We start from the raw sequence: 25,244 nt of genomic DNA, 5'->3' as shown, positions 1-25,244 counted from the left end.
TGTTCATTCCATGTGAAGCATCTCACTTTGGCCTCTGTTGGAAGACCACATACTGGTCTACATGGACCATTGATCTGACTCAGCATGGCCATTCTTCTGATCTTAAATCCCAATTAGTCTCACTTTAAGGATATGGAAAGAAATAGATAGACCGCTGTGTCACAGAGTCCCCGGGCGATGCTCTGGAACTGCTCCCCACAAAACCAGTCAGGCCTTTGGGAAGCCTCCTCTCCCTTGGAGCAGACTGTCTTCAGGACAAGAAGCTCACACGGCTTCACCTTCCTGGGTCTGTCCTTTAAGCATTCAGCATATGCCCCGCAGTGTGTTTCCCACAACGAGTCTGTCCAGGCAGGGTCTTGCAGAGGGCCCTGCACGCACCCCCACTTCGCAGTCAGACGTGACTCTTAGCCAGCCAGTAAAACAGAGGTTTATTAGATGACAGGAACACAGTCTAAAACAGACCTTGTAAGTACAGAGAACGGGACCCCTCAGCCGGGTCCATTCTATGGCCCAGTCAGCCAGACAACCCTATCTGCCCTCACTTCCCATCCCCAGCAAGCTCCAAACTGACACCTCCTCCAGCCCCTCCTTTTTGGCCTTTGTCTCTTTCCTGGGCCAGGAGGTCACCTGATCTTTATTCACCTTTAGCCATCCCCTTGCAGGGGGGGAAGGGTCCCAGCCATTTGTTGCCAAGAGACAGTGTGTCGGCCATTTATGCACACTGGAAACCTAAGAAATGCATAGGGGAAACTGAGGCGCGCACACAGTATTCAGAGGAAACATTAAGAACAGTCCCATTTCGTCATGCCACTGTAGTACGTGGTGGAGCCCTGCAGCTCCTTGGATATCCACTTTATATCCACAGGTATAAATTTTATATCTGCGTAGGGCTCTAGAAATAGGTGCGGGTGAGGACAGAATTTGGTGGTTTCCTTATTAGTGACGTTATCAGGCTGATTTACAAATCTCAGATTGAGCGTGCAGGCCTGATAGTTGGAAAAAGCATGTACATAGAATTGAACTGTAAAATCAGGGCTGCCCTTTCAAATGTGCACAATAAAATATTTTCTGCTGAGTAGAATCACACTTGAAAGTTGTAAAACAAATGTGAGTAAAAAAGTTAACAGTTATGCTCTAATGGAATGGTTCTCAAACTTTTGTACTGGTGGCCCCTTTCACATAGCAAGCCTTTGAGTGCGACACCCCCCACCCCGTATAAATTAAAAGCACTTTTTTATATATTTAACACTACTATAAATGCTAGAGGAAAAGCAGGGTTTGGGGTGGAGGCTGACAGCTTGTGACATCCTCCCACATGTAATAACCTCACAACCCCCCTCAGGGGTCCCGATCCCGTTTGAGAACCCATGCTCTATGCAACCATAGCTGATTGTAATGTCTGGGAACTGAATTCCCACCAGTGCATGGTATCTAGCTATCAGCAAGAAGGGGTGGCAATCTCAGGGCCACAAGAGAATAGGTATCAAATTTGTACTATGGGAGAAACTATGGTAATTCCAGTGTTAAACCTCTCAATATACTCAGGGTGTCTACATGTGTCCAGAACCTGAGCAGATTCAGACAGAGCTGAGGCCTCAGGAAGTTAATTAAAAGTGAAAATAGACACACAGGAATTACTATATTGAATCAGGAGTACTTGGTTTTAGCCCATGAAAGCTTATGCCAAAATAAATTTGTTAGTCTCTAAGGTGCCACAAGTACTCCTGTTCTTTTTGCTGATACAGACAAACACAGCTACCAGTCTGAAACCTATACTGAATCAGACCATGCTCCATCTACCTCAGTATCCTGTCTCTCTCAGACCATGGCCAGACTAGACCGATGCTTCACAGGAAGGTGGAAAAAAAACCTCCTAATTCCTAGTACTTACAATGATCTCTAAAACTTGAAACATGAAGTTTAACATTTCTTCAGAAAGTTATGTTAGCAACTGTTATAACTGGATATTCTTGTTGTTCATATAAATGTCCAAATACTTTTTGAATCTTGCTAAGTATTTGGCATCAACAATATCATGTGGCAATGATTTCTGTAAGTGTAATTGTATCCTGAGGGGGAAAGGTATTTCCATTTATTGGTTTTGAATTTGCCACCTTTTAATTTCATTGACTGTCACCTTGGTCTTATGTTGATGAGACAGGGAAAACAGAAGTTCCCAATATACTTTCTCCTTACCATTAATTATTTTATATACTTTTATCAGGTCCCTACCTATTCATCTCATTTGTAAATCATTCTCAATCTTTTCAGTCTCTCTTCATAAGAAAGATTTTCCAGGCATTTGATCATTCTCATGGCCCTCCTCTGAATCCCCTCTAATTCTGCATTATTAATATTAAAGTGCTAATTCAAGGACAGCACTCAGTAGCAGACTGAAGGATAGGGGGTGGGTAAAGATAGCTTTATTCCATCTTTGCAGCTGATTGTGGAGCTGGCTGGAGTCTTGTTTGGCAGCTCTTGTTATTGACTGCTCTAATTTAGTTCTGGGTAGTGATGGTTCCAAGAAGCAGCTGGAAATAACAAGTGTATACTGCTGTTTTAGCAATGCCATCTTTCCCCTGGCCATTGCAGGGGCTGCAAAGAAGGTAGTGAAGAGACTGTGTATCAGTTCTGTACGGGGGGATTCCTCAGCTCTGTGGGAGTTACAAAGCAGCCATATCAGTTGCCCTTGTAGTTCTCTTACTCATTAGTGACACAAACAGTCAATAACACATGAGAGGCAAGACTCAGAACCAGTGGGCCTCTTGGTGGCACCCTGAGGTGCCAATGGCATGTGAGGGGAAGCACAGCCCCCGAGGTGGCTCTAGCATGCAAGGCTTGGCACAACCCCAGTGTGTGCTGAGTGCAGCCCTGAGGGTTGGCACAGCCATATGAGCATGCAGGGCAAAGCCTCTGAGGTGCCCCCAGCCCGGGAGGGCTAGCACAGCCCAGACGGACCCCTGTGTAGGCCCAGTGCATGCTAGGCCCAGCCCCAAGTGGCCCCTGGCGCATGAGGACTAGCACAGTTCCAGCGCATACTGGGCACAGCCCCCAGAAACCCTCAGTGCATGCTGAGCATGGCTCCCAGCGCAGCTCCAAAGAGCACCTGGACAGCACATGCTGGGTCCAGCCCCATGGAGCCCCCAGTACAAGGGCTGGTGCACCCCGAGTGCATGCTGGGCGCAGCCCCGAAGAGCGCCTGGCCAGGGCATGCTGGGTCCAGCCCCGGGGAGCCCCCAGTACAAGGAACTGGTTGGTGCACCCCTGGTGCATGCTGGGTGCATGCTGGGTGCAGCCTGGGCGCAGCCCCGAAAAGCACCCAGCCAGCGCATGCTGGGTCTAGCCCCGAGGAGCCCCCAGTACAAGGGTTGGCGAAGCCCCGGTGCATGCTGAGCACAGCCCCCAAACCCCTGGTGCATGCTGGGCGCAGCCCTGAAAAGCGCCTGACCAGGCCATGCTGGGTCCAGCCCCGGGGAGCCTCCAGCACAAGGGTTGGCGCACCCCCGGTGCATGCTGGGCGCAGCCCCCCAGAAACCCCCGGTGCAGGCTGGGCACAGCCCTGAAAAGCGCCCAGCCAGCGCATGCTGGGGCCAGCTCAGCGGAGCCCCCAGTACAAGGGCTGGCGCAACCCCGGTGCATGAGGGTGCAGCCCCCAGAAACTCCCAGTGCATGCTGGGTACAGCCTCAAAAAGCGCCCAGTACAAGAGTTGGCGCAGCCCCAGTGCAGGATGGGAGCAGCCCCCAGCAAACCAATGGTGCATGCTGGATGCAGCCCCGAAAAGCGCCTGGCCAGGGCATACTGGGTCCAGCCCTGGGAACCCTCAGTTCAAGGATTGGTGCAACTCTGCTGCATGCTGGGCGCAGCCCCCAAAAAATCCCTGGTGCATGCTGGGTCCAGCCCCGAAAAGCACCCAGCCAGCGCATGCTGGGTCTAGCCCTGATGAGCCCCCAGAACAAGGGTTGGTGCACCCTCGGTGCATGCTGGGCGCAGCATGCAGAAACCCCTGGTGCAGGCTGGGCGCAGCCCTGAAAAGCACCCGGGCAGCGCATGCTGGGTCCAGCCCCAGGGAGCCCCCAGTACAAGGGTTGGTGCAGCCCCAGTGCATGCTGGGTGCAGGCCCCAGCAACCCCTGGTGCAGGCTGGGCGCAGCCCCGAAAAGTGCCAGGCCAGGGCATGCTGGGTCCAGCCCCGGGAGCCCCCAGTACAAGGGTTGGGGCACCCCGGTGCATGCTGGGCGCAGCCCCGAAAAGTGCCTGGCCAGGGCATGCTGGGTCCAGCCCCGGGAGCCCCCAGTACAAGGGTTGGTGCAGCCCCAGTGCATGCTGGGTGCAGGCCCCAGCAACCCCTGGTGCAGGCTGGGCGCAGCCCCGAAAAGTGCCAGGCCAGGGCATGCTGGGTCCAGCCCCGGGAGCCCCCAGTACAAGGGTTGGGGCACCCCTGGTGCATGCTGGGCGCAGCCCTGAAAAGTGCCTGGCCAGGGCATGCTGGGTCCAGCCCTGGGAGCCCCCAGTACAAGGGTTGGCACAGCCCCAGTGCATGCTGAGCACAGGCCCCAGAAACCTCCAGTGCATGCTGGGCACAGCCCCAAAAAGCACCCAGTACAAGGGTTGGAGCAGCCCCAGTGCAGGCTGAGCACAGCCCCCAGCAACCCCTGGTGCACACTGGGCACAGCCTCGAAAAGTGCCTGGCCAGGGCATGCTGGGTCTAGCCCCGAGGAGTCCCCAGTACAAGGGTTGGTGCACCCCTGGTGTATGCTGGGCGCAGCCCCCCGAAAACCCCCAGTGCATGCTGGGCGCAGCCCCAAAAAGTGCCTGGCCAGGGCATGCTGGGCCCAGCCCCGGAGAGCCCCCAGTACAAGGGTTGGTGCACTCCTAGTGCATGCTGGGCGCAGCCCCGAAAAGCATCCAGCCAGCACATGCTGGGTCCAGCCCTGGGGAGCCCCCAGTACAAGGACTGGCGCACCCCTGGTGCATGCTGGGCGCAGCCCCGAAAAGTGCCTGGCCAGCACATGCTGGGTCCAGCCCCGGGGAGCCCCCAGTACAAGGATTGGCGCACCCCTGGTGCATGCTGGGCGCAGCCCAGAAAAGTGCCTGGCCAGCACATGCTGGGTCCAGCCCCGGAGAGCCCCCAGTACAAGGGTTGGCGCACTCCTGGTGCATGCTGGGCGCAGCTCCGAAAAGCATCCAGCCAGCACATGCTGGGTCCAGCCCTGGGGAGCCCCCAGTACAAGGATTGGCGCAGCCCCGAAAAGCACCTGGCCAGGCATACTGGGTCCAGCCCCCGGGAGCCCCCAGTACAAGGATTGGCGCAGCCCCGGTGCATGCTGGGTGCAGCCCCCAGAAACCGCCGGTGCAGGCTGGGTGCAGCCCCGAAAAGCACCTGGCCAGGGCATGCTGGGTCCAGCCCCGGGGAGCCCCCAGTACAAGGATTGGCGCACCCCTGGTGGATGCTGGGCGCAGCCCCGAAAAGCACCTGGCCAGGGCATGCTGGGTCCAGCCCCGGGGAGCCCCCAGTACAAGGGCTGGTGCAGGCTGGGCGCAGCCCCGAAAAGCACCTGCCCAGGGCATGCTGGGTCCAGCCCCGGGGAGCCCCCAGTACAAGGATTGGCGCACCCCTGGTGCATGCTGGGCGCAGCCCCGAAAAGCACCTGGCCAGGGCATGCTGGGTCCAGCCCCGGGGAGCCCCCAGTACAAGGGCTGGTGCAGGCTGGGCGCAGCCCCGAAAAGCACCTGGCCAGGGCATGCTGGGTCCAGCCCCGGGGAGCCCCCTGTACAAGGGCTGGCGCAGCCCAGGTGCATGTTGGGTGCATACCCCAGAAACCCCTGGTACATGCTGGGCACAGCCCCGGGGAGCCCCCCGTACAAGGGCTGGCGCAGCCCAGGTGCATGTTGGGTGCATACCCCAGAAACCCCTGGTACATGCTGGGTCCAGCCCTGGGGAGCCCCCAGTACAAGGATTGGCGCAGCCCCGAAAAGCACCTGGCCAGGCATACTGGGTCCAGCCCCCGGGAGCCCCCAGTACAAGGATTGGCGCAGCCCCGGTGCATGCTGGGTGCAGCCCCCAGAAACCGCCGGTGCAGGCTGGGTGCAGCCCCGAAAAGCACCTGGCCAGGGCATGCTGGGTCCAGCCCCGGGGAGCCCCCAGTACAAGGATTGGCGCACCCCTGGTGGATGCTGGGCGCAGCCCCGAAAAGCACCTGGCCAGGGCATGCTGGGTCCAGCCCCGGGGAGCCCCCAGTACAAGGGCTGGTGCAGGCTGGGCGCAGCCCCGAAAAGCACCTGCCCAGGGCATGCTGGGTCCAGCCCCGGGGAGCCCCCAGTACAAGGATTGGCGCACCCCTGGTGCATGCTGGGCGCAGCCCCGAAAAGCACCTGGCCAGGGCATGCTGGTTCCAGCCCCGGGGAGCCCCCAGTACAAGGGCTGGTGCAGGCTGGGCGCAGCCCCGAAAAGCACCTGGCCAGGGCATGCTGGGTCCAGCCCCGGGGAGCCCCCTGTACAAGGGCTGGCGCAGCCCAGGTGCATGTTGGGTGCATACCCCAGAAACCCCTGGTACATGCTGGGCACAGCCCCGGGGAGCCCCCCGTACAAGGGCTGGCGCAGCCCAGGTGCATGTTGGGTGCATACCCCAGAAACCCCTGGTACATGCTGGGCACAGCCCCGGGGAGGCCCCCGTACAAGGGCTGGCGCAGCCCCGGTGCATGCTGGGCAGACAGGCTGTGCGGGGGGCGTGGGCCGTGGAGACCAGGTGCCTTGGGGTGGTGCTGGTCCCTGCGGCACAGCAGCAGGCTCGGCTGAGGAAATGGCCCAGGTGCATCACGGGTAGCCGCGCGGTGGGAGTCTGGGCTGAGGAGCCAATAGGTGTGCGACTTCCCACGCTGCTTCCCATGATCCTTTACTGGCTCGGAGCCAACACGGAAGTGGGTGTGAGAGGAGGCCGGGGCCCAGCGGTACTCAGTGCAGGATCGGCGCGGATCCTGAGGCTAGACGGGGGCAGTGGTGTCTCCGTTCCAACTGAGCATGCGCAGAGCGTGCCTTCCCGTTTATTCACTGCAAGGAGCGGAATCGGCAAGAAGTAGAGTCTCACACTACACCTGGGCCTGCCCATGAGTAGCAGGTGACTGAGCCAATGGGAGTGTGGAAGCGCGGAAGTCCCGCCCTTGCCAGAGGAGGGGGCACTGTTGTGGGTGACGTCACGGGCGGAGGATGCGGGTACCCCATTGGCTCGGGCTCCGCCGCCGTGAGCTGGGCTCTTAAAGGGCGACTCGAGGGGAGGCCGGGCCGGCCCGGCGGGCCCATGGCCAGCACCAGCAGCCAGCTCGTGAGTACGGGGCGTGCCGGGCCCCCTGCGCAGGGGCTGCGTCGGGCTCGGCCGCTGCTGCGGCCCGCGGGTGCCTTCTGGGAGGAGGACTAGGCCGCAACGCCTGGGCCCGCGGGGCTGGCCGGCCCCAGGCCGCGAGGTGCGGGCGGCCCCTCCGCGCCTTGTGATGCGCCCGAGCCGGGCGCTTCGAAGTTCTTCCGCAGTCTCGGGGCGGTTCGCCCCTCACAGCAGCCCCTGGGCGGACAGTGCGCGAGGCTGTGCGGGACCCGACCGGGACTAGACTCCTAGACTAGCTGTCGGGGGAGCTCGGGGTGTGAGGGGCTCTGCGCAAACCCCGGGACAGGGGGGAAGGGCTCTGGGGACCAGAGAGGAATTAAGTGCATTGGGCTCTGTGGGAACTCCGCTGGTCAGGAGCGGTGTGTTTGGGGGGTCTGGGTGCGATTGGATCTGCGGGAATCTCCCACTTGTGCAGTACATGGTATGAAACAGTGGCTCTCAACCTTTCCAGACTACTATACCCCTTTCTGGAGTCTGATTTGTCTGGTGTACCCCCAAGTTTCATCTCACTTAAAAACTACTTGCTTACAAAATCAGACATAAAACTACAAACATGTCACAGAATAATATTACTGAAAAATGCTGACTCTCATTTTTACCATATAATTATAAAATCAATCAATTGGAATATAAATATTGTACTTGCATTTCAGCGTATAGTATATAGTGCAGTATAAATAGTCTATATGAAATTTTATTTTGTACTGACTTTGCTGCACTTTTTGTGTACCCTGTTGTAAAATTGGGCAAATAACTAGACAAGTTGCTATACCCCCTGGAAGACCTCTTAAAGACTGTGTACCCCTGGTTGATAACTGCTGGTATGAAATACTTGTAATTGCCTTAATTACTGCACAGTTTTTGTACACTGAGGTATTTTTTTGTCTTTCACTGTACAGAGTGAACCTGATTAAAATGGTCACTAGGTTAGGAAACTAAAATTTCCACTTTCATCTAGGGAAGAGGAAAAGCCCACCTTCTATGAATCATTTGGGTCCTCTAGTGTACAGCATATGCCCCCAAACTGAGCTTGTCTCCATGATTTTAATTTTGACAATGAAAGGAAAACTACTGCTTCTTTGGGCTTCTGTTTTGGAGAGTAAAGATTGAACCATGGTGTTGAAAGTAGACTTCTAGTTTCATTACACTTGGGGGGTTGAGGTTGTTTTTAATGGAATCTTCCACTGAAAGGATATTAGAACTCTCTTGTCTTGGAAGGGACCACCTGTTACTCTGTAACCTGCTTTTCCCCCCCAAATCATAGGCAGTGGCAGTGAGGGAGAGGGTCCTCACAGGTGATTGTACTAAAATAAGCCTTTCAGATATAGCTGCTGACTTGCGTTCTGATTGTGAGCACTGATTGATTCAGGGAAGTGGATGACAGTGTTTGTTATAGTTTGTATTCATGGGATATGTAGCAAACAAAGTTTATTATAGTGCAGTTTTTAAGAGTTAATAACTATCAACTTTTGTTGCCCAGGGATGTGGAAAAAAAAGCCCTTAGAACCCTTAGGCTAGGGGTGGTGGCCCATCTCCATTCCACAACATATTCTCTGCTCCTGTCTCCCTGCTTCTGTGTGTTACAATCAGCTTTTAGATTTTATACACAGTGACTTATAAACTTAAACAGCCCAGTAGGAGGTGATGGGAGATGAGAGAGGAAGTGGAGATTCAGCCGGGAAGGGTGAAGTGGAAGGGAGAGGAACTCAAGCTTTACTTTTCCCCGTGCTGTCCCCATGTGTATCTCCTCACCTCCACATTTCCCTTCCACTCCAGAGTGGTCCCCCAGCACAACTCCTCTTTAGAACACAGATGGTTTGTCTGTGTAGCTCCTTCTTGGACCCCTCTCAGCTGAAGCCACACTTTCACTTACATCCCTGTTCCCAATCCATGGTAATTATTATTGAAAGGAATCGCCATACAGGAAAGGGGCATTAATTAGTGTGAGGAGCTGCTCTTTTACAGAAATTGTTATGCCCCTCCCAAAAGAGGAGACCCATCCATACCAGATGGGTGCTGGATGGATCTTACAACTGGAAGCTCCCCACATCTCCACTGAGACACTGTCAACAAAAGGACTAAAGAAAAATATTTATGGGGGGAAGGATAGTTCAGTGGTTTGAGCACTGGCCTGCTAAACCCAGGGTTGTGAGTTCAATCTTTGAGGGGGCCACTTAGGGATCTAGGGCAAGAATTGGTCCTGCTAGTGAAGGCAGGGGGCTGGACTCAATGACCTTTCAAGGTCCCTTCCAGTTCTAGGAGATTGGTATATCTCCTGTTGTTGTTGTTGTTGTTATTCCCTTGTCTTCCCAGGACCCCCTTCATGGCACCCTCCTCCTGTGTTTCAGCTGTCCCTCAAAGCCCACTCCAGCAGCCATGCTGACCATTCTCACTGGGGATTATGTGCAGAGCAAGGCTGATGCCAGTCAGTGCTCATTTTCACTGAAAGTGACATTTCTACCTCCCCGAAAGATGTCTGTTTGTTTATTTTGTAATTATTTCTTAGGGAATCAAATTGACATTAAGAGAAGACTGATATGAATGAATCTGTAACTTCTGCAGGCTAACCTTAGTGTAACTTTCAGGTTATGCCAAATAAGGGAAAATATAGTTTAATTTTAAGTTCAAAAGTGCCCTGCATGTTATCAAAGTTTGTATGATAGAGATGTGGCATTTGTGGAAAGGGTGATTGTTTACCTATAGGAACCTAAAGAAACATGAGGAAAACAGGATAAATTTTTTAGAGATCTATTTTAAAGCGTTTCCTCTACAAAAGAAATACTTTGGGAAACAACCCTTTCCCCACTTCCTTAAAATAAAATTTCCTCTGAAGAGTTACAGTGCTGATGTTGGAGAATGGTATTTAAAGGACGAAAATTGAATTCAATCTCAATGTAACCTTAACTGCGGTTACTGACAGATAAATGGGATCTGTATTAATAATCAGTAATTAGTAGCTGAAAGCCTGTTCTGTTGCACAAGTGTGATTTGTAAAACTATGTTTATATATTAAAAAAAAAAGGGACAGTAACAGGCTACAAACCCCATTGATGACTGATCCTGGTAATGTTCAGATCAAACAGCTCTCAACCATGCTTGTAGCTGTTTCCATCACTTTGCACTGACTCAGACAGTCTAGGCTCCAGAGTAGTGCTTCATTTATTGTGTGGGTAGTTGTGCTGATTTGTGTTTTGACAGGGTTATGCTGGGAGATTTGTGCAGCTGGTAGGTATGGCCATTGGGCTGAATAACCCACCATCTGTTCAGTATTCCTCAAACAACCCATGAAATTGGTCCATGCAGATTAGCTGTAGAGTAAAGGTGGTGATCAGTGGTCTAGTACTGGTGACATGGGATACATGCATGGCTATATACTACACAGGCATAATTAGTAAAGTCAGAATGTCGGAGAACTTAAAAATTGGAAGTCAGACCATCAATCCCATTGATGATTCAACATGGTGATATTCTGAACGGTGAACCCTCAACCATGCTTGTAGCTGTTTCTATCGCTTCATATCGACTCTACAGATGTAACTGGCTTCTGAGTGACATGCAAAATGATAATCCTGGAATTTTTGTATATATGTAAACAAACTGGAAAAACTGATTTGGATCAATTTTGTGTTAACATAAAAGTGCTTTTGCCAGCATAGTTTATTTTATTAGGGTATAAGCTATATCAGCAAAACTGCTTTTATGTCTGTATAACCAGGGTGGCCAAACAGCTGCGTGTGGTTCACGAGCTGCACTTTACCAGATGGGGAGACAGGGTGGTGGCTAGGGGCCTTCTGCCCTGTGAAGGGCTGGTGGGGCTAGGAGCTTCAGCCCTGCAGGAGGCACTTGCCAGGGCTTGGGACTTCAGCTCTGCTCTAGCTGAAGTCCCAAGCACCGCAGGCGCCTACCACAAGGCTAAAGTCCCGAGCCCCATCACCCAGCCACAGGGTAAAAGCCCTGAGCTCTGGAAGGTGTTCCTAGCTCTCAGCTTCTGAAAATTATCATATGTGGCTCAGAGGATCTGTAAATTTGGCTGTGCCTGCTATATAATCTGCATCTACATTAGAAGTGTTTACTAATATAGCTATAATGGCAATTTTTTTTCTAGTGTAGACTAAGCTCTTGTAACATACCTATAAAACTTTTCAGAAAAATGTGAGATTTTTTGTTTTGTTTTTGAGTTCATAGTATCTGTTTAAAATCCCTTACATTTCATTTATCAGTAGACAGCTTTGCCTGTATCACTGACACATAGGCTGTCAACTTCTTGATTGGTAAAAGATTTAGAGAAAACTGATCCCAAACCAGGCTAGGGTTGAAAGATGGAGTAAAATCATGAACACCGTTTTCAATATTCTATGTGTACAAGGTCAAATAAGTAGTTTTAATGTGATTAGATACATGCCCAGTGTTAGAAATAACTGATCAGAGAGTAGTGATACAGACAGTTTGGTGTGGTGTAGCTTTCAGACTAAATTTGCATCCACAGCATGGTGGGTTTGCTTAAAAAACAACCACCCTATTCTTGAGCGTACACTGCTATTACCTCCCATGTCTTACAAGAAATAACACTTTTTCACATAGTTTTTGTAACTGTGACTGGATCACTGTGCTTGTTCCTCCCTCAGCTCTTTCTGTGTGAGACCTTGATAAAGGATCCAAAGGAAGTAACAAAAATAGAGTCCATAGGTATTAGGGGGAGAGGTTGCAGGAACTAGATAGTTATGTACAGCTTAGAAGATGTTAGCTCTGTCTGAATACTTAAGTAAATATAGCACCCTCTTTATTAAACCCACTTAAGGTAATCAAAGGTTTTAAATTTCTACTTTTTTCACCTTAACTCAAACTGTCTTGGAAGGATTCTCTGAATGACTGTAGAACTCATAGGTTTATGACATCAGAAAACCAGGCAAGTGATACCTGATTTAAATGTGAAATGATTGTGTTAAACAGTCTGTATGTTAAAAACAAACACTTAGAAGAAAAGCCCTCTGTTAAGGAGCTTATTCACAGGTGTCCTCCAAAAAGTACTAGAGTAAAACTAGGGAACTTAAGATTTGGTATTTCTGATATTTTGAAAGTTTAAAAACAGTAAACACTTTTTGAAGTGGAAACTTTTTGCTATCTTATACCTAAAGAGAAAAAACAGCACAACCAATTTTGTTTACCTTCACATTCTCCTCTAGATATCTTTTAGGCAAGTAAGCATACCTGAAAAAGTTGAGACCCAATAATTGGATATGTGCAAAAGAACTGGATAAAACAGCTAAGGGCATAATGTAGAGGAACGTTGAAGATTGTGCTAAAGCCCATTTCAGTCTTACTGACCAATGGATGCTGTAAGCAATAAATGGCTTTGGTGGAGGACTCGGTGCTGAAGCAAGGTCGAGACTTGCAGCATGGTTAAAAGACTAATATACTTATTTAACAGTGTTTTCACAGATTCTTTATGGTTATGGAATTGCAAGGATTAACTTGCTTATCACATTCTTTTCAAAATATTTTATTAAATTTGGTATAATGTGACAGATCTAAACTACTGCTGTTACGTTATTTTGGTTCTTTTCTGGTCTGCATTGGTTTCGGTCAGTTTATTAAAGATCCAGATGAACCAGAGTGTAAGAAATGTTCGTGACTTATTTACATATCTAGATAATTGCGTTAGAGGCTGAATACAGGTGTTCGGAGATTCCTGTGGCTTTCTGCTTCAGATCAGTCTGATTGTTAAATAATAAAACAGGCCCTTTAAACATTGGCTCTGGCCCCTGAAGGTTCTGGAAACTGAAGTTCTTTGCTTAGTAATGGAAGAGGTTAGAGGGTAAGTAGTTAGTATACATGTTCCTACAAGTTCCCTCATTAGCATAAATCTTTACCTGAATTTGAAGCTGGAATTCTAGAAATTAACAGAAAATAGTATACCAAGTGTCAGCAGGGTAGCCATGTTAGTGTATATCCACAAAAACAACAAGGAGTCCTTGTTTGTTTTTCAGAAAATAGCATAGCTATCTGTAATGTGGTTCTGTTCAGAAATATGTAGTTGTACTGTATGGTTTGGGTTTCATGGCTTAAATGTTGTACTCTCTTGATAAAGAACTAAGTTAATTTTGGTAGGAACAAAACATCGGTCGTTAAAAATCAGTTTCTTCTAATCTGCCACCACAAGTGCTAATATGCAGTAATCCTAGTTGTATGGATATTGCCTGGCATCACTGAAAGCTTAACTTCAACTCTGAATTTCCTGTTATAATGCTTGCTTTTGGAATAATTATTATACCTTGTGATGTTTTATCCAATATTACTGATAAGTATATTCAGCCTTAACTTCACGTTAACATAGTTTTTAATCTAGTATTGGGCATACTATACAAAACATTCCATGAGCTATATGGATGCTAACAGATTTAGAGGGAGAAACTAAAACAAAATGAAAATCCAGATCTGTAAGTAAAACAGTGATGTTCAAATTTCTGTGATGGTGAATGGATTTCGTTTAAGTGCTTTTTAATACCTTTGCTTTCCTCCATCTTCCTACAGAGCTCCCAGTTAATTTAATAATAGTGATGTCTATTGGAAGCGTCTGCTTCCGATTTCCTGTTTTCATTGATATTTCTAATCTTCAGGGTTAAAGTGCAATAGCGTCAGTGCATTAGTAACTTATTCTTAGGCTATGTCTACGCTCTCACTTATGTTGATATAACTTATGTCACTCGGGGGTGTGAACAAGCCATAAGTTACACTGACCTAAATGCTGGTGTGGACAGCGCTATCTTCATTCATTGTAGGTGGATTCATTAAATTGACAGGAGAACTCTCTCCCGTCAGCTTTGAGCAGCTACGCTAGAGAACTTACAGCAGCGCAGCTGCATCAATACAACTGTGCCATTTTAAGCTCTCTAGTGTAGCCATAGCCTTAGTGGAACATGCTCTGGTCACTCTAAATGATGCTTATTTTATCCCTATATTTTGATAGGGATTGTGTGGGCTTGTGGCAAAGTGATTTACCACCTGGTGTGCTGCCTTGTGGCTAAGTGTAGCATTGCAGGGTTTTTTCTTTGTAGTCCTGTGACTAGGTCCACTGGTGAGCCCTGTCATCTTGTGACTTGGCCCTACAGCTGGGTCATCTTTGGTCTCATCCCTTTCGGAGTGAATCAGGGTTTTCACCCACTAGTTCCAGGACATCACGCAGGCTGACAGCCCTGGTTCAAGGCCAAAGTAGTCCTTGTGGACTCTTGTATCTTCTCACTGGTCTTCCTGGTGAGGTTGCAGGGGATCCCAGTCCCTACCTCTATCCTTGGTTCCAGCTCAGAGATGTGTGGAAGAAGTGGATAAGGTGTCTGTAGTCAGATCTCTTGCTGCTTCTTTGCGCTCCTTCCTGTGTTGGCCCACCTTCCCCCTTATGGGGCTTGGATGACTGCTTTGTTCCTTTCTGGGAGCTAAGGATAAGGGACCTGTCCGCCTCTCTAGCCTGGGCCTTCTGAGCTGAGCTTCTCCCATTTAAAGGCTCCTCCTCCAACATTGATATGGCAGGCGCAGCAGGGTGGGGCTGCCTGAATCCATAGCTGCTCTTTAACATATCATAGGGCCCCAATCCAACAAACACTCAGTATGTGCTTAACTTTGGAGCATGTAAGTAGTTTCAGTGAAATTGATGGGACTGATCACATGTCTAAAGTTAAGCATAATCTGCAGTGCTTTGCTAGGCCGGTGCCTGTGACAATCCATTTTTTCCAGTTGTCTACTGTGGTGTTCTGTACAAATAAAATTTTGAATTTTATTTAATTAAGATCCTTGGAGGATCTCTGTAGCTTGTTTACAGATTGGCTGAAGGATAACAATTCCATTTTATTACAATTTTCAAGGTTTCAAAATCTTGTTTTCCTTATACATTGAAACAAAAACAAAATCTTTTGAGATAGGTTCATGAAGTGGAATTGTGTTGAAATAGCAGTTTTTAGATCAAAAAGCTCAAGTTTTAATTTTCTCTCTCATCAAAAGTGATCACACAGCCTTGGATTTCAAAAACTTTCCCAATGAAAACTTTGCTGAAACAGATATCTCTGCAGATAGAGATAAAATTAATCTAAATTTTCACCTAAATTAATGTTATAACCAGCTCTGCTGTTCACACTTCTGTTAGCTTCCATTGTGTTGGGAAGCAAGTTCTTAAATTACAGCCGTATGGAATTAAAAAAACATTGGTGTACCATCGGCTGATGTGGGACTTGACAAGACCACTCAAACCCAACTCTGTCTTGCATAAATACAAACATTCATATTATTTTCTGTAACCAGAGGCCACTTGCCTACTTTTTATGTGCTTAGTACAAAGTTCATATCTCAAGCGTTTCAGAATGGATTTTGAATGTATTTACTATAGCTTGAGGAACTATTGAATAACTGAACTTGAACCTTCATTAAACTTTTGTGTCTGAAAACTAGGGTCAGTTAATTCATTAACATTTCTTATATGTTGCTTTTGAAATAGAATGATGAAGTTAAGGGCAAATGGTTAATTGTGTAGGCTAATAGAGTTTGGTAAGCCAAAATGTTTTGTTCTGTGTAATACTTGTCAATTTAATATTGTCATCTTTCTATACTAATAATTTGTCAGGAGTTTCTGCATTCAGGAAATTAAGTGGTGCCTTCATTTTTAAACTTGAATCCTTGTAATAAGATAAAGATTGACTGACCGATTAGACCAAATTCACATCTGAAAAAAAGACTGCTTTGAAAGAATGTCGTCTTGTTGCCTTCTAGCTATATCCCTGAGAAATGTTTTATCCATCAATTTTTGAGCCCTTTACTACACATACAGACAGATGGCTACTGTATAAGTCTACCTTCCCTTTTAAGAAAAATCCTAGTTTGTCAAAATGCACTACTAAACATCAGTTGTTCAGATATTATTTCCTCTCCTAAAGCTATACATGCTGACAAGGTGTCCTTCATTAGGACCTTTTGCCTTTGGAATTTGTTCACCAATTATCTGAAATAACCAGTTTGCTGAACTTCAGGGCATTTCCACTCACCTCTGCTTTAAGAGATGGGGAGACTGATGGGGGATCTGTGAGACTGGAACTTGAAGGCTTACATTATGTTTTAAAAATTTGCAGCTACCAGTGTGGGTTGTATCCATTCAAATGTATAATTGAATATTTTGAGTGTCAAGAATGCCCAGGGCCTGGAACGGATGATTTTTTAGGTAACCGTTCAAACCTGAATAAAGCATTGCTGCAGTATAGCCTAATCACTTACGGTTTTGTGATATTTCTCAGATGTTTAGGTTTATTCATTATCCCAGGACTTCCAGTTCTGCAATTGTTAATGACGTTGGATGGAGTAGAAGAATAATAGAGAAATGGGTCTTATTTAGGTAGCAGTTTGACTGTTTGAATTGTTTTAGTCTACTCCCTAATGAGAATGCTAGTGTCAACATATCAGTATAATCCATATTAAATTAATAAAAAACTGGTTATCTGATAGATCTCTAAGATCTTGTACATGGAGAATTATCATCGGAAGGGGGTGTTTAGTGGGCTCCTTCAGGGATCTGTTCTTGGCTGTTAAGGTGCTCAGTGATGTTAAAATGCTGTTCAGTAGTGTTGATGCAATATACTTTGCCTTCTATAAGGCATTCGTCTTGGTACTGCCCGACACTTTGATTAAATAAACTAGAATGATACAACATTAACATAGCATGCTGTCTCAAAATGTAATTGTAAATGGGGAATTATTATTGGGCTGGTATGTTGCTAGTGGGCTCCCACAGATAGAGGTTCTTGGCCCTACACTATTTGGCAGTTTTTATCAATGACCTAGAAGAAAACACAGAATCATCACTGATAAAGTTTGCAAATTACCCAAAGATTGAGGGAGTGATAAATAATGAAGAGGACACACACAGATACAGAGTAATCAGGATCACCTGGTAAGCCAGATCCAAGGAAACAATATACATTTTAATACAGCTGAATGTATACAACTAGGAACAAAGATTGTAGGCTATACTGATAGGATGGGGAACTCTGTACTGGGTGCTGTGATGCTGAAAAATATTTGTGGACCATGGTGGAAAATCAGCAGCACATGGGCTCGCAGTGTGATGCTATAGCCAAAAGGGCTACTGTGATCCTTGAATGTAACTGGGAAATCTCGAGTAGGAGTAGAGAGGTTATTTTACCTCTGTATTTGGCACTGTGATTACGCTGCTGCTGGAATACTGTGTCCATAATTCAAGAAGAACGTTGACAAATTGAAAAGGGTTCAGAAAAGAGCTACAAAATAATTCAAGATCTGGAAAACAAGCCTTAGAGTGAGACATTTAAACTTAAGTAGATATAACTTCTTATTGGAGAAAGGTAAGAGATGCTTTGATCGTGGTTAAGGCTGTCACAGATGTCATGGATTCCATGACTTCTGCAGCGGCTGGTGCTGGCTGAGGGTGGGCCAGCAGCAGCAGTTTGGGTGTGGGAGGGGGCTCAGGGCTGGGGTTGGGGTGTGGGGCAGTGCTTACCTTGGGGAAGGGGGAGCTCCCTGGCTCCCATGGGCATGTCCCCACAGCTCCTAAGTGGAGGGGACATGGAGCTCTGCGCGCTGCCTGCACCTGCAAGTCCAATTGGCTGTGGTTCCTGGCCAATGGGAACTGTGGAACTGATGCTCGTGGCAGGAGCAGTGCGCGGAGCCCCCCTAGCCACCCCTCCTCCTAGGACCTGCACAGACATGCCAGTTGGATCTGGGTAGGGAGCTTGCCAACCCTCCCCTCTGCCAGCACCAGCAGCAAAGGTCCTGGGCCGTGTGCCACTGCCTCCCCTCAGCACCAGCAGAGGTCCTGGGCCACCCCTTCACCTGCAGCACCCCTGGATCACCCTCTGGCCCAAGTTTTAGTTGGGGGAAATATAGTAAAAGTCATGGACAGATCTCAGGCTGTGAATTTTTGTTTACTGCTTGTGATGACTTTTACTTAAAAATGCCCATAACTAAAATATTGCCTTAATCATGGTCCACAAGTACTTGCATGGAGAAGAGATTTCTCATAGACAGCTCTCTGTAGAAAGGGCCACAAAGAGATTCAGTAGTCAGGAGCTGAAGCTTCACCAATTCAAACTAGACACACTCAGGGTAACTATTCACTGGAACAACTTATTTAGGAATGTGATGGATTCTCCATCGCTTGCTGTCTGTACATGAAAAGATAAGAGATGCTGTAGCTCAAACAGAAATCATAGTCTCTTGATGCAAGAATCACTGGGTGAGGTTCTGTAGCCTATATTGTGAAGGAGCTCAGATTAGGTGATCATAACGGTCCCCTCTGGGCCTTAATAATCTATGAAACAATGCTTTTTGTAGCGAGAAAGCTAAGTGGCAACATTTTTGTACTATTACTATTGGATTAGAAACTCCTCTGTTGATTTCCTATAGTCCTATTTTGTTTAAATGGGGAAGTCACTCTCTTGCTTTCACCTGGCTCAACTACATTGATTGATTATGCTGTAGAGTGGCCAACTCATCACTAATTGGAGTGTCCCTTAGAAATCTTATCCCTCTTCTTAAGGATGGGTTTCCAAGATCTGAACTGCTCAAGTTAATGCTTAATTAACTTGTAGCATCGTAATAATAAATTAACCTTTTATTGTTCTTGATTAGCTGTTCTGTAAATGCACTTAACTATTAAATTCTCTAGTTCTTTGAGCACTAAAGGGTGTTTCTTATGTAGATGTTTAGTGGACAGGTTTAAAATGTGGTTAGTAAACTAAATTGTGTAAGGCAGGAAAGATTTATCAAAGATCCAACTCACACTAGCCATCCTGCTTAGGTGTGTATGGTGCACTGTGGCTACACATGTTCAGTATTGCAGGATCTGTTGTTTGTTGCCCCTATCCTACAAGGCCTTGCAGGGCTCTGCTCTGTGGTGTTCATTTGTATTTGTTCACAATCTTAGTTTGTTCCAGTGGATGCTTAGGGTAGTTCTTCTCCTTTGAGCATGTGCCTAAATCCTGATGCAAGACACAGGATTTATCCTGCTTCACTCTCATGCTTGGGTCTCCACAGCATGCTAACTGAGGGGTAAATAATCACAGGATTAGACAAACCATCGTAGTCTAACCTACAAGAGAATGACCACACATGCTGTATGTGCTGTCACTCCCTGTATCCTCACTGGTGCTTTATCTGGATATGACAAGCAGTACAGATAGATGGTGAGATAGTACACAGGGAATAGGTGCCAAGGAGGCTTATGGGAAAGGATTGGAGGACCATTGCATCTCAACTCTTGTGATTGTTCACGGCTGCACGTTTTCACTGCTATTACCTCAGGATAACAGTACATGTTACCAGCTGTCACAGGGTTTACCTTACCAGAACCACATACAGCTCTTCAGAAGTTAATATGCAGCTCCTTGTATAGGTACCGACATCGGGACTGGAGTTATAGGTGCCAACTTTCCTATGTGTCCATTGCTCAACCCCTGACTGTCACAGGCCCTGTCCCCGCTCCACCCTTCTCGCCTCCTTCCCTGAGCCTGCCATGCCACGAAACAGCTGATCTGGAGGTGCAGGGAGGTAGGGAGGGGGAGGCACTGATCTGTGGGGCTGTAGGTGGGTGGGTGGGGCTAGCTGATGGGGAGGCTGCTGATGTATTACTGTGGCTTTTTGGCAATGTACATTGGTAAATTCTGGCTCTTTCTCAGGCCAAAGTTGGCCACCCTTGGCTTTATAGCTCATGGTGTGCTCCCTGTCTCACCATGTGGCACTGATAGTCATATGAATGTGTGAAGATGGAACGTGTTAAGGGGAAAATCCACAACCGAGCCAGAGTTAATTCTGCAGTGATGGCATCTGCACTAGCGGGGCTTGTCATGGGAGTCACTAGAGTCCCTGCCAGTCACTGTCAGACTCTGCACCTGGATGCCTGGACTGATTATAAGCACCACCACCACTGAGTGGCTCTGCTCCAGGAGGTGAGAAGCATGGCTTGAATTAGTTATTTTTAGTTACTGTTGCCATATGTTTCTTTTTTCTGTTTTGTATTTAAAATAAGTTTCCTTTTCTTGGATTTCCCCCTTAAGTGTCAGATGGGAGTGGTCCGGGTCCATATACATGGGGAGAACATCCATCTTGAGCCCTGGTGAGTGGCATAACAAGTCCTTTCTTCTTATGTAACATATTATGGTCCCTCAAGGGCTATATTTCTCTGCAGCACAGGGTGTGGTGATGGGGAAGTACTGAATCGCCTTGTGGAGGTATGTATATTTGCATTGTGATAATGGGGATCAAGAGGGTAGCCTTGCTGTGCTGCTATTAATTGATCCCTTTCTGTGTTCTCTTTCAGATATAAATAGTGTAGAAGATGATTCTGAGGAAGCTTTTGGATTTTTGTGGCAACTCTCAGTGAAATCCGTATGCTTTGGGAAGGAGTTGTCTGTGTTTGTCTGTAACCTTAGATCTTTCACCTTGTGAATTTTGCAAGTGAATACCTGTGGGATGCAAAAGTTAGAATGTTTAACTTATAAATAATGATGATAAAGTTTTATTTTTTCACTTCATTTGCATCCATTGTGTGTAGGGATTAGAGCGTGGGGGATGGAAGTGACCAGATAGAATGGAGAACAGCAAAAGTACCTCTGAGGCCTACCCTCACCAGGAGTTTGGGGGCTTTGGAGCATTTGATTTCTGTTGAATATTACTTTAGCTATTGCTGAGCCTATAATCTGGTGGGTTAGTGTCTTAATACATGACAGAACCAATGATCTGATCTGTCACAGCTGCCACTGAAGTAGCATGCAGGATCATTGTGGGATTGTACTGGGAGGACTACGTTTTTTTTTGTTTTTTCAGTATAGGATTATTTTGGTATATTTTATCTCACTCTAAGTGCCTTTATCATGCATTAAACTCAGTTGTGTAATAAAAAAGACAGCTTCTCACCCCAAACCAGAAAATAACTAATCAACAAAAACAAATACCCCTTCTCATCCTGAAATGGTAGTCCTTATCAGACCTCTCCCTTCCCAAGTGCCCGGGTAAATAGATGAGGCCCTACATTGTGCCCTGACAGTCAACAGATTAATTTGGACAAAGCAGAGGAGGAAATCTCCAAAGTTTGAGTACCCCTTATGGAGAAAGATCTACCAGCAGCTTCTTTTTTTTGTATTGAGAGGACTTTGGCTCAAATACGTCTGCAGGTGGTGTGATGGCAACATGGCAGAGGAAGAAGGGCAGTCTCAAGTATGCAAATCCCAAAATGTTTAGGATTTAATAGGTCCAAAACAGCACCTTAAACTCCACCTGGAAATGAAAAGGCAGCCAATACAAATGCCAGAGCACTGATGGTCTGTGCTCCAAGTGAGCCACACTACTTGGTAAACAAGCTGCCATGTTTTACACAGCTTTAGTTTCTGAGTTCATTTAACAAATTAATATATGCTATAGCTAAAAAGGACAAATCATTTTTTATTCTGACCTCCTTCATAACACAGGCCATAAAATTACATCAGTAAATCCTGTATCAAACAGTGATTTGTGTTTTAACTAAAGCATAATCCTGTTGTGCCTTTGTTATATTGGAGCCCTTTACTATCAAATATATTATTGAGAAGCTACATAGTTTGTGATATGTAAGCTTCTATTTGATAAGCACAATAGATTGATCTCAAGCCTCATTGTAAGACATGTTTTCCAGTTTTCATATCTTTCTTGTGGTTTTGCTCTAAACCTTCTGTAGTTAACCTCCTTTTGGAAGTCAGCACCAATACTCCAGGAGTGATGTCCACAGTGCTATATACAGTGGCGATAAACTTGCCTACTCCTACTTGAAGATCCTCTGTTCATTCATTCAGGGATCTCACTAATCCACTTAGTCAGCCACGTTTCCACCATGACCCCTAAATTCTTTTCGGAGACATGGGTTTGCAGGATACAGTCCATACATTTTTTGTAATGTGAGATATATTTTCTGTTCCTAGATCTAGGACTTTACTTTTGGCCGTATTAAACCATGTACTTGCTCCCAGTTTGCCAAGCAATCCAGATTGCTCTCTATAAGTGACCTGCCCGTATTGTTATTAGCCATTTCACCAATCTTTATCTGCAATGATCTTTTGTGCCAGTCACTGATAAAACTTTTATAGCTTTTAGTTGAGAATGAATCCCTGTGGGAGTCTGCTAGTAACATCGCTGTTTGATTTCCCTTTGAGATTTTAGCCATCTTATCTATTTAGTAATTGCTATGTTGATTGATGTTAAATCTGATTAGAATGTTGTGCAGTAGTAAGTCAATTGCCTTGTAGATATAACTGCGTTGACATAATGTAGACCTTTAATTACCAGATTGTTATACCAAAAAATGATATCCAGTTCATTTGAGAGGACCTGTTTCTCATAAAACTTGTTGATTGGCATTATATTCCCATCCTGAAATATATTTATTGAATTTCATGTTGGCTGTTGCATCATTTTGGTATAGCCCCATGGGAAGCTTCACTGCAATAGTCTAATCCTAAAATATTGACACTGATAATGATAGCAAAGGCCACCTTTGAAGAAGACTCCTCCTGGTCTGATGGGGATGGAGTGGGAGAAAGCTTCATATTCATTGTTACTATATGCTTGTTTAACGCATATCAGGACTCGGTAATAGTAACAGATTGTGAACTCTGTTATCAAATGGTAGGCACCCTTTCCCTCCCTGCTGGGAAATTTGGCACAGGGAAGGGCTAATGTAAACACAGCCACAGTAGTTGGACTTGCTTTGAACAAGGCTGCATTAATGCAGGCACTTGTATATGAACATGTGTTGCATACCAGATGTGACTGAGGGTTTCAGATGTATTGGAGTGGCCAGAATGCTCTAGTGTAGACAAGAGTCCAAAAAAAGAGATGCATAATTAGCTAGTTTTGCTCTCCTAGGAATTGGCCTTTCTCTTCCAGTTCGCCTTTTATTTGAATTGTCAGATTCCAGTAGGTATGGTATTTACTGTTCATATAACCTATGGGTGTAAAAGAAATAACACAGGGTAGGCAACCTATGGCATGCGTGGTGCCTTTGGCACGCGAGCTGATTTTCAGTGGCACTCGCACTGCGTAGGTCCTGGACACTGGTTCGGGGGGCTCTGCATTTTAATTTAATTTTAAATGAAGCTTCTTACACATTTTTAAAACCTTACTTACTTTACATACAACAATAGTTTAGTTATATATTATAGACTTAGACCTTCTCAACACATTAAAATGTATTACTGGCGCACAAAACCTTAAATTATAGTGAATAAATGAAGATTCAGCACACCACTTCTGAAAGGTTGCCAACCCCTGGAATAACAGGATGATACCTAGTGAGTCTTTAATTTGCATCCAGATAAGTTGTGGTGTTTTTCCTATTTGAGATACTATTTCTGTTCAGCAATTGTTAGGGGTTAGTGCATGGAAGGTGAAACAGAACCATGTAAACACACGTTCCATACTGGATTTAAAAGAAAAATAGAAGGAAGCCTGTTAATAGTGATTTTTGAGAATGACACTGTCATATACATTTGACGTGTTGCCCCCTAACTTCCCTGGCCTCCCAAATAGTTCCATTATTTTGAATTTTATTAGCTTCCAGACATGTAGTATATTGTATTGATAAGCAAACCATTTCTTCTATTGGGCAGTAGTTCAAAAAAACTACCTTTTTAAACATAGGAAAACAATTCAATAATAGTGGTGGTCAGTATCAGATACTCTGTGAACAAGACCAAATTTTAAATAGGAGATTTAGAATAACTAAAGTGTTGTCAAGCCTCTGACATGGAGTACTTTGGCACTGGTTATATCAGCACTGTTGACTCTAGCTGCCTCTACCCTAGCTCCACTGTTGACCTCTCAGCACTGTACAGTACCAATGACATATATGGTATTAACAGATCTGAGAATCTCTCAGGAGCCAGAATCACACTACCACTGACTCAGGTAGTACTGGGCCTGTCTCTCACCTGTTACTGAATACCTTCTCTCCCCTTCTCCCCTGCCTTCAGCAATTCATTGCCCCACCAATTGACATAGCATTGTTTTTGATGACTTCTGATGATAGTGTGGGTCACTCGTGCATTTATTCCTTAAGGATGTTTCTTCTGGTATTATCTGCCTTAGACAAAGAATCTAGAGACTCTTCCGGGGCAGATTTTATGCAGACTAGTGCTTTGGGCACAGACCATGGTTCCCTACCCCAGGGCTACTAGGCTCTTACCCAACTATGCCAGCATGGTTTTTTTGGGGTTCAGAAGCCTCTTTGGGACAGAATTACTCCTGACAAGCCTTGGCCCCATAAGGGCTCTCACTCTACAGCATCAATTACCCAGTCTACACCTAGTGACTTTCCCAAGAAAATGCCACCTCACTGTGGCTTTATTTCCTTGTCATCCTTTGAGGCTATTGTTCTGTCTATTATAACTAGATAACTTTAAGGAGTATCAGGACCTGCTTAAGAGTCTTGGACTCTTAACAGATTCCCTTGGAAGAGATCCAGGAACCTACCCACAGACTGGTTGACATCTTACAATCTCTCAGACCTGGCAAAATAGTGTGGTGTTAACAAAGCTATTATAGATCCAAGCAGAAGTTATTTGGCAGATCCCAGGCCCAGCAGCCTCTGTCTCCCAGAAGGTGGACACGAAATAGCAAGTTCTCTCAAGGGAGGCTAAATTCTTTTATATGTGTCCTGTACCACCTTTGTTAGTAGTGATGGCAGCTAATGAGAAGTTGTCAGCAAAATAAGACCACACTGAAGGAACATGAACCTAAATGATTGGTTATATTTGTCTGTAAATTGTATTCATTGGCTAGTATGGAGTTTAGATCAAGTTGCAGTGGGGTGATGAGAAGCTCTCTCTACTT

At 46.4% G+C, this 25,244-nt stretch overlaps 1 protein-coding gene across 5 annotated transcripts in view; it reads left to right on the top strand.

The window, feature by feature from the left end:
* The first annotated feature begins 6,901 nt into the window (after positions 1-6,901).
* Positions 6,902-25,244, top strand: part of PDPK1 (3-phosphoinositide dependent protein kinase 1) — a 142,864-nt gene continuing 124,521 nt past the window's right edge. The window contains exons 1-4 of one of the 5 annotated variants that reach the window (XM_050967639.1): positions 7,178-7,319; positions 20,063-20,332; positions 20,441-20,499; positions 20,704-20,771. In XM_050967639.1, coding sequence (XP_050823596.1) covers positions 20,280-20,332; positions 20,441-20,499; positions 20,704-20,771 — 180 coding nt within the window. In that variant the 5' untranslated portion in view covers positions 7,178-7,319; positions 20,063-20,279. Of the gene's footprint in view, positions 7,105-7,177; positions 7,320-20,062; positions 20,333-20,440; positions 20,500-20,703; positions 20,772-25,244 lie in introns of those variants that run through there. The other 4 variants (XM_050967646.1, XM_050967640.1, XM_050967645.1 and 1 more) reach the window with 4 other exon arrangements.

Source organism: Gopherus flavomarginatus, chromosome 9, assembly GCF_025201925.1.
Source record: "Gopherus flavomarginatus isolate rGopFla2 chromosome 9, rGopFla2.mat.asm, whole genome shotgun sequence".
Lineage (NCBI taxonomy): Eukaryota > Metazoa > Chordata > Testudines > Testudinidae > Gopherus > Gopherus flavomarginatus.
The sequence above is the reverse complement of the archived record's forward strand: the minus strand, read 5'-3'. Positions and strand labels throughout refer to the sequence as shown.